General features: G+C 36.3%; 1 protein-coding gene across 2 annotated transcripts in view; it reads left to right on the top strand.

Annotated features, from left to right (window-relative positions):
- The window catches only part of LOC126184225 (dehydrogenase/reductase SDR family member 7), a 161,691-nt gene extending 149,352 nt beyond the window's left edge, over positions 1 to 12,339 (top strand). The window contains exons 6-8 of one of the 2 annotated variants that reach the window (XM_049926594.1): positions 2,974 to 3,093; positions 11,417 to 11,584; positions 11,661 to 12,339. In XM_049926594.1, the coding sequence (XP_049782551.1) occupies positions 2,974 to 3,093; positions 11,417 to 11,584 (288 nt within the window). In that variant the 3' untranslated portion in view covers positions 11,661 to 12,339. The remainder of the gene's footprint in view (positions 1 to 2,973; positions 3,094 to 11,416; positions 11,585 to 11,660) is intronic. The other variant, XM_049926593.1, reaches the window with a different exon arrangement.
- The last annotated feature ends 2,630 nt before the right edge of the window (positions 12,340 to 14,969 follow it).

Raw genomic sequence — 14,969 nt, 5'->3', positions numbered from 1 at the left:
ATTGAATCCATCATGTCTGTGACACATTTACAGTTGATCAATGGCAGCATAAAGAACACATTAGTGTAAGGCATATGGGGACATTTCTGTACAAGCAGCTACTTGCAGTTTTAAAATATATTCAGAAAAGTTTCAGTCCCAAAAACAAATAATTGTTATAGGAACACTTATTTTCCACTGTAGATGAACTTATGAATGCTAGTATAAAATAATGAAGTTCAATACCTCAGACACTGCACCAGTTCACACATATGAAGTTTTATGCCTCTGAGTAAGTGTCTGTTTCTTTAATTTTTACCTGGTTTATTCATTTCATGTGAGAGCTTTAACTGTTGGTTTTTATTACAACTCATTTACAAATATGACAGCTTAGAATAATTAGTGTGAACTTGTACACAGCATGGTATTGCAACTTTCTACCTGACATACCTGAAGGCTTCATGTAAAAAAGTATTGAGTAACAAGTGTCTTATATTACCAAATAATGGAAATATGTATCTAACTTTGCCAGCCGCAGTGGTCTAGCGGTTCTAGGCACTCAGTCCGGAACCGCGCGGCCGCTACGGTCGCAGGTTCAAATCCTGCCTCGGGCATGGATGTGTGTGATGTCCTTAGGTTAGTTAGGTTTAAGTAGTTCTAAGTTCTAGGGGACTGATGACCACAGATGTTAAGTCCCATAGTGCTCAGAGCCATTTGAACCATTTTGTATCTAACTTTCTAACTTTAATGTATATAACTCTCCTGTAACTCTTTCCACATCTAAGTGTGTTAATCCACTACAAGAATGAATGAAATAGGTGATGGGCTGAAGCTGTTGCAATAAGGTGTTGCCATAAGAATTCACCAGCTACCAGAAGAGTTTACAGGACACTGGGCAGTAAATATTCATCTTCATCCTGCCCTTTTTGCAGGACATTATTGAAGATTCATTCATTCAGTAATTCATTCAATCATTCATGCATCATGTTCCATAAATCCTGTTGTGAAGCAGAGCCTTCAGGAATGTGGAACAAGTAAGGCTGTAAGTTAACAAGCAGGAGCGGTCACTGCTGGCTCGTCTGTAAAGTGTGCTGACAATGAAATGTGACTAATACTAATCTGCTGAAACTGATAACTATGGTAATCACTTCTAAATCCATACAGTTATAAAACTGTATTTATGAATGTATATACCTCATCCCCTCCTAAATTGCTGGATCAAATTTCAACCAAAACTGGTACACATATCACTTACTTTCTGGAAAGAACCAGTGTGGAGGTAAGAAACATCTACCTGAAAGGGTTGGGGGTGAAAAATAAGTGTAGCTCATGACACACAAATAGCCAGACTATATTCATCCAGTATTTAAGAATAAGAGCACTTAGTGACTTGCAAACCAACTTTACATATAATTTCAAACTTTTACAACACTTTTTCTCACTGATACCCCCCCCCCCCCAACACACACAAAATGATGAAAGGAAAAAAAAAAAGTTTATCCCTTACTGCATTTTCATGTTCATGCAGTAAAAATGCTGAATCATCCATGACATTTTAATTTATCAGTTTTCCAGTTTTCACATATGCCACTGAATGTACCTGCAAGGACATATCATTGTATGACACATAGATCAAGAGATACATTATTGTAAACACTAAGCTCAGAGAAAAACTGTGGCATCCTGCATAATTTATTACGTCCTTATTACTAAACACATGTCACAGACAGTATCTACATATGCCACTCAATATACCTGCAAAATTATATCATTGTATGACACAAAGTTCATTAGCTGTGATGTCCTAAGCATTGACTTACATGAAACCAGGAGTGCAGGGTGAAATTTGCTAGAGGTACATGTGAAATTTGGGTATGAATATACGTGAAACATATGTGACATGTATAAACCCAGGTGAAGCAGTGGGTAGAGAGCTTCTCATAAATCCACCTGTTAACGCACATGTTAACACAACTGCTTCCAGAACTGGGAAGTACACTGGCCCCAGATTGAATCCACCCAGTGGATTAATGATGATGGATCAGTATATGCTGGCCAACCTGGATATGGTTTTTAGGCAGTTTCCCACATCCCACTAGGTGAGTACTGGGCTCGTTCCCATGTTCTGCCTCAGATACGCACTACACAAACATTTAGAACACTTTCTCACACTTGCGCCCAGAATTTACTGTATACACAGTCAGACTGGGTACAGTGCTACTGTCCTGGAGGTGAATAGGAGACTGATGACCTTCACAGTTTGGTCTCCGTAACACTAAATCAGCATCAGCAGAGAGAGAGAGAGAGAGAGAGAGAGAGAGAGAGAGAGAGAACCACCAGCTTCCTATTGGAGTCTGATTGATAAAGTGGTGATGTAGAGAGAAGGGGAGAGAGGAGATAGACAGAGAAAGGATGAGATGGACTAATAGGAAATGGGACAATGCTGGGTCCTCAGCTAGTTAGAAATAAATTAAAAATTTGAAGCACGAGATTGGCTACATAACCTGCACAAAAAGCAATTTAAACTACATTTCTTGGCTAATCACATGGACATAATCCCAGACAACCTTAACATTGTTATTGAGAAATATGTGGATGGTTCCAAGTGGACATTTCTCAAAGGGAAAGTGTTATCAAGGCAAATGAAATGCCTCGATGTTGCCCAATTACAACTAAACCTTTTGAGAAGACATTCCTTGAGCAAAGTATCAGGAAATCAGGAAGCATGGTTTTTTTATGAATGTTTCTTCACTATTCTTTACTCTAACATTGCTCATTTCTTTGAGTGTTTTGTGTACTGATACAGATTTCATGGCCATTTCAAATTTAAACTCTTGTGGTGAGTGTCATTTTCCAGATACATGTAATGTATAGGCTCTTGTGAGAGGGGAAAACAGTTTTCTAAGTCATATATTATGAAACAGATGGGAGTAATTTACAGTTATGAAACTTATCCTAAGATTTCCTCTTATGTTTTGAATTTTTGTGTTCTAGGGATACTTCAACTCCCTCCTGAGTGAGAAGATGGGAATGAACCTACACGTCAGTTTATTATGTCCAGGTCCCACATTCAGCAACTTTCTTTCTGAATGTTTCACTGGCAGGCCAGGTGAGGTGAGTGCCATTATTTAGGATTACATATTTTAATTATTGTATAGCTTCTTCCAGGTGGAGTGTCAGAAATGTTATAAAAAGGATTAATACATAGAAACTCAGTTACGAGAACTTTCTTTGATGTAGCAGTGAACAAAAAACAGATGTGGTAGTGAACAAGTAAATGAGACTGCATCACAGAAAATATATTTAGAACAGAAGGAAGGGAGGATATTAAGTACTGGCAAGATTACTGCAGATAGATTGAGGAAAAAACAATGACTTTGACAATCATTTGGAAGTTTATAACCTAACTAAACCATCACAAATGAGCAAAATCTTATGAAATAGTAACATTTTTGCCAGATGACTCATTGTGGTGCAATATTCACTTTATTCCTGTATCGATCATGACCTGGAGCTATTTGCAGATGGTTCTGTAATACCATGATGTATTAGTCCACAACTAAAAAAAATGCAATTCTTGCACTCAGAACCGTATTATTGAATATCTGATACTGTGAATTGCAGAGTTGCCATGTAGGTGTAGATTAAACTTACTTCAAACACTAGTGCATGACACTTACTAAAATGCCAACATGCCAAATACTATCTTGTCAAAACTGCACCAAATTGTGAACAAAAAACCTTTAGTCTATCTTAGTGCAACAGATCAGTAACAAAGAAAGAACAAGTCACCAGCAGGAAAAGAAAGGAAAGCAGCAAGAGCCATCTGAAGATGGATTTATAATAATTCCGAAACTGGGCATGGTTTGACTTAAATAAACTTTTTAAACCATACTTGGGGCTGGTTACTGCTTAAATGGTAAACCTTATAAATGTGCCAAATATTTGATATTGCCAGCATTAATTGTTGTGTACAGGAACTATGTAAAGTGGAAACATATTGTTTTAGGGATTGAAAACAATGTATATGACTTGGGAACCATTACATTTTTACATTACTATGAGACACATACAGGGTGCTGAAATTACATCTGTCCATGCTTGTAACCTTGTGCATACTATCATTGTGCAGGCAAGTGAAACTGTCCATACATGGTACTGCAACATGAATAGAGTGATAGTTGTAATTTGGCAATGGTTCTGGCACGTTCCAGAGGATAGGTAAGTTCTCACCTCACTGTGTCAATTGAAGGGCTTATTTAAATAGTGGTACAAGTCCACTTTTGTTCATTCTGAGATACAGAGTCCTAAAGTTAAATGAGCACTGAAAAATCTGCAGTTGAGATACCAGATATATTCAAGCATATGGCTTCTTGCTAGAGATGAACCTTGCTTTCTGTTTGTTTGGACCATTAATGTCAGAAACGTTATAGACAAAAATGTGGAGGTAATGGACTTGTACCACTATTGAAATAAGCCCTTAAATTGGCAAGAGGTCTGGTGATCCTGATGGCCAGGGCAGTTGGTATATACCACCAACAGCACATTATGTCACAGCTGTAATATGTGGATGTGCACTGTCCTGCTAAAAAAATGGATGTAAAAAAATAATAATAAAATAAAATAAAATGCAGATCACCTTCCTGTGGAAGAAATGAGAATAGCTTGGGGATAACAGCCTGTGTGATGTGATTTAGCAGGCACAAATCTGGTTACTTTTCCCTACAGACATGCCAAATGTAACTATGAGTTGCCACTGATGGCCACCACACATCATGAAGCCTGGGATGGGACCTGTGGGTGAATGCACTCTGGAATAAGCAGCTCACCAGCTCTATGCCATACACACGTACATCCATCACTCACATATAGACAGAACCTATTCTAATCAGGAAGAGAACAGATCACCATTCCACTCTCCAGTTGACTCTTTCATGACACAAGAGTAGCCATGATTGGCAGTGTCATGGGGTCAGTGACAGCCTGGCCAGATGCACATGTGATCTGAATTGCGCTGCAAACAGATTATTTTCAGTGGTCCTCAGTGACATAGCAGATGCAACATGTGCCCACATTTTGTCCCTGGATGATGTTCAGTTGGCCTCTAATGCTTGCACAGTGCATCTGTTTTCATTTGCGTCTGTACTACATGGCCATCCAAAACCTGATCTGTAGGTGTAAAGTGTTCCACAGACCACTGTTTAGAGCAGTGACACACCACCAATACATTGTGCCCAACATCCAACAGCCCCACTATGCAAGCACGTTCAAATGGCTTAACTTGTTCAATAGTTGTACATATTTGTCAAGAGGGCATTATTGCTCCCTACAGTGAATGTTGCAAACACTGTTCAGCTCTAACATCCGCAGTTACTGCCCACAGAGTCGAAACAGAAGGTGCACAGCCAGGCCTTCTGAGTGCCATCTGATTGCTAATGACAGTAATAAATGAATCACTAACACTGCAACCCCTCAATAAACTAATGGAGTGGCTAGGATTCTTTATTAAAATATATGTCTTGACAATCTCCAATGCAAGTAATCACACTTGATAACTAGTTTTAGTCGCATGTGATGGTCATTGTCAGATCTAAAAATACAATAAATTAATATCTTAATAAGTAACTGTATCTGTAGGTTACATGGGCTGAAAATATTTAAAATGTAAAATTCTTAAAATTTTACCTGATTAATCATGAGTTGTGAAGTCAAAACTCTTTAATAAGTACATAATCAAAGATATAAAACAAAGGTAACAGCACAGTAGTACACTTATTACAAAAATCCATGGCATCTAACATTTTACTAAACCCACTAACAATCTTAGAGACCCATGTATGCTGTGGATCAGTTTGGGAGGAAAGAAGGTGAAACAGGGAGAAGAAAAGTACTGATACTGTATGGTGTTAAAATATACCAAAGAACTGTCTAAAAGGTGTAATACAATTATTTGGTTTAAATAAGAAACAATTTAGATAATGCACCTGACATTAATATCTGAAACATCTTGTTAAAATTTATAATTTAAATGAAAACATTGATTTAAAATACTGTGTGCACTCAACTTTCACCTGAGTGTGTCAGTGTGTTATGCTTGTGTGCACTGGCTCAGTTTGCCTGCAGCCACGCTGCCACTCAGCCACACTCTCAGCGAGTGTGGCAAACTGCCAAGGTGTTCTGCTTAGTGGGGCTGTAGCAAAGCAGAAGAGTTCCTGCAGACTGGGGCACCTGAGTACATCATCAAAATTCCTGAAGTACACTGTACTTTTAAAGTCACAGTGGAGACTGATTATTTTATCTGTTTCTTTCAGGTGATGTCCATATATTTCAAGAGGGCAGGTACTATTATGATAAAAGAGGAACATGAGCATAATTACTATCTTCGTACATTTTTATAGAATATAGAGGAAAGGTATCAAATACAGTAGCACAAGTTTCAAAAAAATGTGAAACTCTTCTTTTTAAGCTAAAACATGATACAGTTAAATCAATTTGTAACTTTAGTGCTGTTGGTTTATATAAAATTAAGTGCAATAACTTTCATAAAAATATATAGACCAGACTGGTAGAAATTTTGACACCCAATTTAAAGAACACTCTGTGCTATAAAATAATAAGACAGCATTTAGAGATGATCTAACTTGAACATTATGGTCAGTAGGAACAATAGAGACTCATCTTCAAATTTTACACACGGTTGTTAAGGAATACCTTTTGAAGTTGTTGTTAGAACATAAAACATATGGACTTTACCTGAAACAACCAGATAAAATACTCAGTCTACAGTGTTACTTCAAGAATTCAGTGTGTTTCAACAAATTTCAGATGGTCCAGTGAGCAGCTACTATCCAGCTTTGCTACAGCCCCATTCAACAGAAAAACATCTTAGCAGCTCAGCATACTTGCTGGCAGCATGGCTGAGGGGTAGTGTGGCTGCAGGCAAACTGAGCCCGCTGTACACAATCATAATACATTTCAGACACGCCGTAGTGCAAGCGGTGTACACTCATTGTTTTAGTTCAACATTTTAATTTATTTATAATTATTTACAAAATTTTAACAAAATGTTTCATGTATTCATGTTAGGTGCAATATCTTAATTGCTTCTTAGTTTTAAATTAATTGTATTACAACAGTTAGACAGTTCTTTGTTAAATTTTAACACTGCACAATATCAGTATTTTCCCTCTCCTTCTCCCAACTTTCTCCCTCCCCTACCCATCATCCATGATACATGGGTCTGTATGGTTAGTGTGTTTAGTAAAGTTCTAGATGCCATGGAATGTTCTCACAAGCATACTATTGTTCTGTTACCTTTGTGTTACAGCTTTTAAAGAATTTTGACTTTTCAGAACTCTTGATTAAACAAATACAGTCTTAGGAATTTCAAATATTGTGAATCTATGTTATCTGCTTATTCAAGTACAATTTTAAATGTTTTCAATAAATATTTTCACAGAAATAGTACTTTATTCATGTTTTAATGTATTTTTATTTTTAGATGATCATTACATGTGATTGAATCTAGTGTGACTATTTGCAATTGAGATTGTGAGAATAAATATTAAAAGAAATTGAAGAGTTGCAGACTCTCTCATGACAATATGTTATCCATTGTGATGATTATTTATTCAGTTTTGATTCTGGGACAAAATATATGACAAATTATGTAACTTATACAATAACATAGAATATTCTTGTGTGAAATATGTAAAATTCACTATGAGGCATTCTGCACTTGTTATTGTAATACTAACTGCTAACTTATCAAATTATATTGGCCACGGTATGAGGAAGTGTATGCCACATGGCAGTATGACACAAGCCACAAGATGAAAGACCTTTATCTAATTTGCACCTTTTTACAAATAAAAGAGCAAAGGCCTTATTTTGCATATTTAAAAAAAATCCATAGGATCATAATTTCATTAACAAGTGGTAGTGTCCTACTGAGTCAAATGCTTTTCAGACGCCAAGAAATATTGTATGTACCCAATTCCTGTTTTCATCATCTCATGAGAAAAGCACTTGGGCTTCACGTCACCAAGGATTTCAGAATTCTTACTGGTTGGTGTGGAGGAGATATTTCTGTTCAAGCTATGCCAATAATTCAGATCTCTGAATATGTTCTAAAATTGCACAACAGACAAAGTCAGCAATAGTGATCAGTAGTTTGTGATTCACTTATACTACCTTTCCTGTAGGCAGATATGACATGTGCTCTATTCCAACCATTGTGCACAGGATTTTGTTTGAGGGATCTACGGTACATTATGTTTAAAGAGTGGCTAACTAAGCTGCAAATCTCTCTTAGGCTCCAGCCTGTTTTTATTTCAGCTCTACACATCTTTACGACCATAGTAGGACTGAAACAATTGTTATTGCTAGTCCCTGCAATAGTGTCTATTTATCATCTAATTTTTCCTGATATGTTGGTAACCTGACTAGTCTCTGTACTAGTGCATGAAAGTATGCTTTCTTGTGCATGGATGGATGACATGATTCATTATGTATCTGGGCATTAGTTGAGGTTGCCCTCCTCCCCCTCCCCCCCCCCCCCCCCCCACACACACACACACAAAACAGCTGTGTTGTCCACCTATATTTTCTGGGTTAGTGTCTACAAAGGTTATTGAATTACAAACTTCATTTTATTTCATGAAGTCAATTCTATGATGGAAACTTTTTAACTGAGCATGTATGATGCCTGTTTGTGATGTATACTGTCTAAGAAGATATGGGTATAATCCACATATCTGTTGTATTACTTCAGTCTACCAGTGGTCTGCTTGAACTGTGTAAAGAAATTTCATTCTAAAGTAGTAATAAATATATCTGCTAGGTTGTTTGATAGGCAACAACTCATTGCCATCCATCTTTCTGCATGTCTGTATCCTCTCTAAAGCTGAAAGAATTAAAAGACTTATGAGTTTAAGCAGATCAGTGATTCTATTAATTTTCGTATATTTTTTCAAGTTATCTTCTGTAATATTGATGGTCTAAGTGACTGGCACATTTGGATAAAGATTAGTAATGTCAAAAGATATAAACATTTGTATAAAGACCGGTAACGTCAAAAGATACAATGCTCTCATTGTTAGAAAATACTTGTTGGCCAATATTAATATCGTAAGGCAATTGGCAAAAATATTGTCATTTCATAAATACAATGTGACTGAGTTCTGAGTTCTAATGAAGTAAAAGGTGGTAGTAAAACTCATCCTTTACTTTAGGTAACCTGGTACATCAACATATACTATCTGATCAAAAGTATGTGGACATCTGAAACTTCCTGGCAGGTTAAAACTGTGTGCTGGACCGAGACTCGAACTCGAGACCTTTGCCTTTCACAGGCAAGTGCTCTACCAGCAGAGCTACCCAAGCACAACTCACGGCCCATCCTCACAGCTTTACTTCTGCCAGTACCTCATCTCATACCATCCAAACTTTACAGAAGCTCTCCTGCAAATCGTTTAGAACTAGCAGTCCTGGAAGATAGGATATTGCAGAAACATGGCTTAGCCACAGCCTGGGGATCTTTCCAGAATGAAGATTTTCACTCTACAGCAGAGTGTGCACTGATATGACACTTCCTGGCAGATTAAAACTGTGTGTGTAGAGCACTTTCCCACGAAAGGCAAAAGTCCGGAGTTCGAGCCTTGGTCCAGTACACACTGCCAGGAAGTTTCATATCAGCAAACACTCCACTGCAGAGTGAAAATTTCATTCATTATGTCGACATCCATGAGGAAAACCATGATACCATGACACCTCCTTCTTAGTACTGCACCTCTTGGCACTACACATGATGGCAGGTAACATTCTACTGGAATTTGCCAAACTCAAATTATTCCATTGGATTTCTACAGAGTTTAGTGTGCTTCATCACTCCAAATCACCCCTTTCCATTCATACACTGTCCATTGGCATCACTCTTTACACCCCCTGAAGTGTTACTTAGCATTGACAACAGAAATGTTTGGTGTATGAGGAGCTGCTCAACTGTTATACTGTGTTTAAGTCCCTACACACATCTTTGTGCTTGCTGAACTTTGGAACTAATGAATGATTCCTTCCACTGATTACAGGCAAATTTTCTTACAGCCATCCTCTGTGATGTTTGGCAATCTCTGTCTGTCAGTTCATGAGGTCTGCCAGGTGTTGGATTAGTTGTGGTTGTTTCTTCACATTTCCACTTTTCAGTCACACCACCAACAGTGGACTTGGAAGGATTGAAATGTCACTGACGGATTTGTTAATCACTTGACATCCAATGACTAGTCCATGTTCGAAGCCACTGAGCTCTCCTTTTGGATCTGTTCTGCTGTTACTGTTTCTCTACTGACAATGCAATGTTCCATGCCTCCTTTTATACTGTTGAGTCCACCTCTCGTAACATCTACTGGTCAATGCCACATTACGTAGGACTGTTCAGATATGTTTGATCAGACGTACCTCTTTACTATACATTGCCTGACAAAAAAACTGAAGCATGCAGAAGGGGAGTTGGAAATAAAATGAAGCTTCGTGGGTTGAGATGGTATGTGATGTTATTTCTATGATTACAGAATCTAGTCAGATTTACCAAGAATTTGGCAGTATGAGCCCATTTATCACTATGCCATTGCACCCCATCTTGCACTGATTCAGTAGGGAAAGGTGTCATAAAACTGTGACATCTGCAACAATCTGACACCTTAGGTTTGCTGTCATCTATACAGTCCTGTTTTGGCTCCATCCTAGTTTCATTTGTTCCCAAAACTTAAGGAACACCTTGTAGGGCTTCACTTTGGTAGTGATGGAGCAGTGCTAGCAGAGGTGAGGTTGTGGCTTTGTCAATGAAGTCAAATGTTCTGGAGATGAAGAATAAAGATGCAGAAAGATGATAACATTTGTTTTATTTAACAAGCTTTAAGAGTTTTTGCATAAATATTTTGGGTGCATTACTTTTCAGCACACCCTAATAAGATATAAATATTATAAAAAAATCATATTTTGTGTAAATTTGTATTAAATAATAAAATGAAATAAAAGTGGTATTTATGTCAAGAATGACAGCAAAGCAAGTGGAGCTATTGCACTTGACTAAGTTTCATCATCCCATCCACTGTTGCCACTCTATTTTCCCCTGACCTTATTTCCACAAAAAACTGATTGCTCTGTCTGTTTTCTTGCTGTACATTTCCCCATTCGTATCCAGTTTAAAGAGTTTGTGTGTCAATGCAATACACACTCCACTTGCTCACACCATAATCTGATAGGCACATGACATACATCACAATTTCAGTCAATTAGGAACTGCAATTTGGTCATGTTACAATGGTGTTGTTACTACTGTTTTCTGGAGAAGTATATAACTTTGTTTATTGTGACTGTAGCATAAGGCATTCTAGTATTCATCATGCATTATACTCAAAATTTTCAAAATGTTTCACAGAAATTCAACAAGACAATAAGCAAGGATGATAAACGTATGACAACAGAACGCTGTGCTCATCTTTGTGCTGTTGCTCTTGCCAATAAACAGCGTGAGGCATGGATGGGTATATTTCCAATCATACCTCTACTCTATCTGTTGTATTTTCCCAATGTGGGGAAGTTGTAAGTATGTGTGCATCAAGTATCAAATTAAGTACATTTCCTTCTATAGCAATATAATCAACTGCTGGTGTTATTTTCAGTGTTTGGAGGCGCCTTGGACCAAAGTGGCTGTTAAAATTGAGAGACAGCAAAGAATCAATTAAAATAGAATAGTGTTGGGGACAAAGTAACTACAGTAGAGAAATATTTTAGGGCCAGTAAACAAGAGAAAAATAATGTAACTAAGTAAAAAGGCATAATTGTATTTTGTGTATTAATCAGGAAGGCAATATATTATGCATTATATTGTCCTTAAAGCAAATAATGGAAGGAGTTAAGGTAACCATTATCTTTTTTGTTTGCCAATTTATTGCGTATTGTTTATTATGACTTGTGTCTACCTCACCGCTCCTTTTTTCAGTATATACCATTTTATTGCAATTAGAGTGTCTGAATATAGTTACAACTGTAAGAGTATTGAAAGGTAATCAAGACTTTTCCCACCCATGAATGGATAAGATATTATGCAGGTACTACTCTCAGATGGAAAAGCTTGTAATGTTGTACAGTTGATGAAAATTTTATAAAGTTAGAAGAAATGTGACAAACCAAAACTTATGGGTTATTTGTAAAGGTCATTGTACAAACACCAATTTGTGTCTTGCAGGCCCATATTTAACATATCATATTTTTCATAAGTCCTACTTTTTATTATATTTACTTCAGTGTCTGTATTGCTGGACATTTAATAAAGATAAATTATGGGTCAGTAACCATTAAGTTCCATGTGTGAAACTCTACACAAGATAATAAATATAGGAGTAACACAAATCCTTTCATAAATTGTGTGGAGACTGGAGCAGAGGTATGTATTTGAGTTTTGTTAATCTTTGCTTTATGTATAAAACCTTGATTTTTGAAAGCAGATTTAGTGTAATGCTATTAATTTTCTTCATCGTAGCTTATTTGATTTTAAATTTTTTTTTAAATTTATATTTTGCCTTTAGAAAAACAAAAACAGTTGTGTTTTACTTTATTTTAGTTCAAAAGTAAGGGCTTGAACAACATTAATATTTACTTAACTGTGTTGATTTGATAACAATACAGCAGAAACTTACATAGTATACTAGATACAAATGGATGGATAAGGTACTTACACTGTAACAAACTGAAACATAAATCGTAAAAATCTTAATGAGGAAGTCAAGCAACAAACTTACGTACAAATCATGCACCACTCTCACAAGGAAAGTGTCCAATCTGACATGTTGAAGCCATGTCTTGAAATTTTTTATATGGGAAGAACGTCAAAATTTTAGCTGCTAAGACTCATTGCAAGTTTAAAAAAAAAAAATGTTAAAATTGCCAAATTCATAGCTCACAGGTGGCTGGAAGAATGTATACACCTGCTGTAGCTGTGTGGCAGACAGTGCACGTGCAACAAGGTTAACAGAAAATCAGTTAGCAGGTAACATGGCACAATGCAATCGTAATTTGTAAAGTGAATTTCAGTTAACATTAATAGTTTCTCTGACACAATTGTTCATAGTTACTATTTGCTTGAATTTGCAACTCATTTAATATCCATAATAATTATCAGTTGCCTTTGTGGTATCATTAAGTGTTAACAATGAAGATAAAAGTGAATTAACTTTCTTTGTGGTTTCATTGTATATGCCAGCTAATAGCACTTGTCTTTGTGCAGGTTACAGAGTTTCATAGCAATGTGGAATCCAGTTAATGTTTTCAACCTTGCAATGATGAAATATGAAGGAAGTGGCATGCAGTGAAAATCATCTATTTCTCTTAAGACCTACATATATGTTATTTATTAGTTAATTTCTTGGACATTCATTCAGATGATGTCAACATTTCATTAGAAAATGTGGAAACATTAGAAGAAGCAGGAAATAGCTGACTGTTCTGTGAACTGTGATTCAAACAATGATTGTTGTGCTAGTTGAAATCCAGAACAAAAACACAGTACTTTTCTAACCCAAAGAAAACATGTATGGTATAGCTTTCAGTATCAAAGAAAGGCTGTAATTTTTTTTGATTAAATGAAGGAGGGAGAAAATACTTAAACAATGTGCAAAGCCAGTTCTGTTTCATAAAATCTGAACATGAACTGCATAAATGGAACAAAGATTTACACAAAGTATGAAATATTTTCCAAAATGAAACTCTCAAAATTGTGAAAGAAAAACTATTCGGAAGATTTAGAACTCCTTGTGAGAGTAAATGCCCCATTATCAAGGGGGTGTATGTGACTGGATCCTCTGAATTGCAAGTGAGACTAACATTACTGTTTTCCATGCATCTTCAACCTAGTTAAACAGTTCAGGAAATCATACGGAAAAAAAGTCAGAAAATTATGAAGTTTATGTCGAGTAAACACGTGAAGATGTGATTCATAGGTAATACTATAAAAAAAAAATCATAGCTGATGTAAAGACAGAACCTCTTGTTATCCACTAAAATGATGTGTATAAAGCCAGTCAGTCAGATTTCATGCAAGGACTGCATGCAAACCACACTTTTATCATTCTGAATGAAAAAAAGACAATGTCACTTGTGCAGTCAACGAATACTATGACACATTCATATACAAAATACCAGTGATAAGTACCTGTGAATTACTGTTTCTTATCTGTGGATTACTGTTTCTGCAGCTTTATACCTGTCTTCAGGAACCTCAAGACAAATTAAGGCCAAAAATTAAAAAAATAAAGTTTAGTAGGAAAAGTTTTGTAATCAGCATAGTAACATCTGGAAAAATGGAAGAAAATAATTTCCAATATTACATCTGAATCATCTTGTTACCAGTTACAGAAAGTAATTGCTTTTGTTAGGCTCTTAGCCTAAACTTAAAACATCACATCTGTCTTTATGAGGATGACGAAAAGATTCTGCCTGTCAATAAAGAAATGTGTCGACACTGTAAAGAATTTTTCAACAGGTTGGTGGACAATATAATTTCTGATAGCTCTTTGTCATTTCAAGTTTATCAGCAGATTAATAGTGGTGTACTTCAATCATTTGTGCAATGTCAGTTTGCATAACCAAGTCTTATGAATTGATCAATTATGCCTAGTACAAAACACAGTATGCAGAACAACAGCCGTGACAATTTCTTACTCCCTCTCAGTTCTCTCTAAATAAAGCTAGTAATTTCTGTGATGTGCCTACATGCATTAATTTTTCTTTTATTGGATGTGCCTAGTGTAAAGAAAATGTTTGTTTGTGCATACAGTAGACACATCACATTTTTGTGGCTACTGGAAATAATCAAGTAATGTTTCATTGTTAGTAAAATAAACATTATTCAAAAATTATCATGAGAATGGTGCTACAGGAATTGTTATAAAATATTTCATGTCAACGTGTTAAAAGTCTCAGTTGCTGGAAGT

The sequence above is a fragment of the Schistocerca cancellata genome, chromosome 4 (assembly GCF_023864275.1).
Source record: "Schistocerca cancellata isolate TAMUIC-IGC-003103 chromosome 4, iqSchCanc2.1, whole genome shotgun sequence".
In the NCBI taxonomy this organism is placed as follows: Eukaryota; Metazoa; Arthropoda; class Insecta; order Orthoptera; family Acrididae; genus Schistocerca; species Schistocerca cancellata.
The sequence above is the reverse complement of the archived record's forward strand: the minus strand, read 5'-3'. Positions and strand labels throughout refer to the sequence as shown.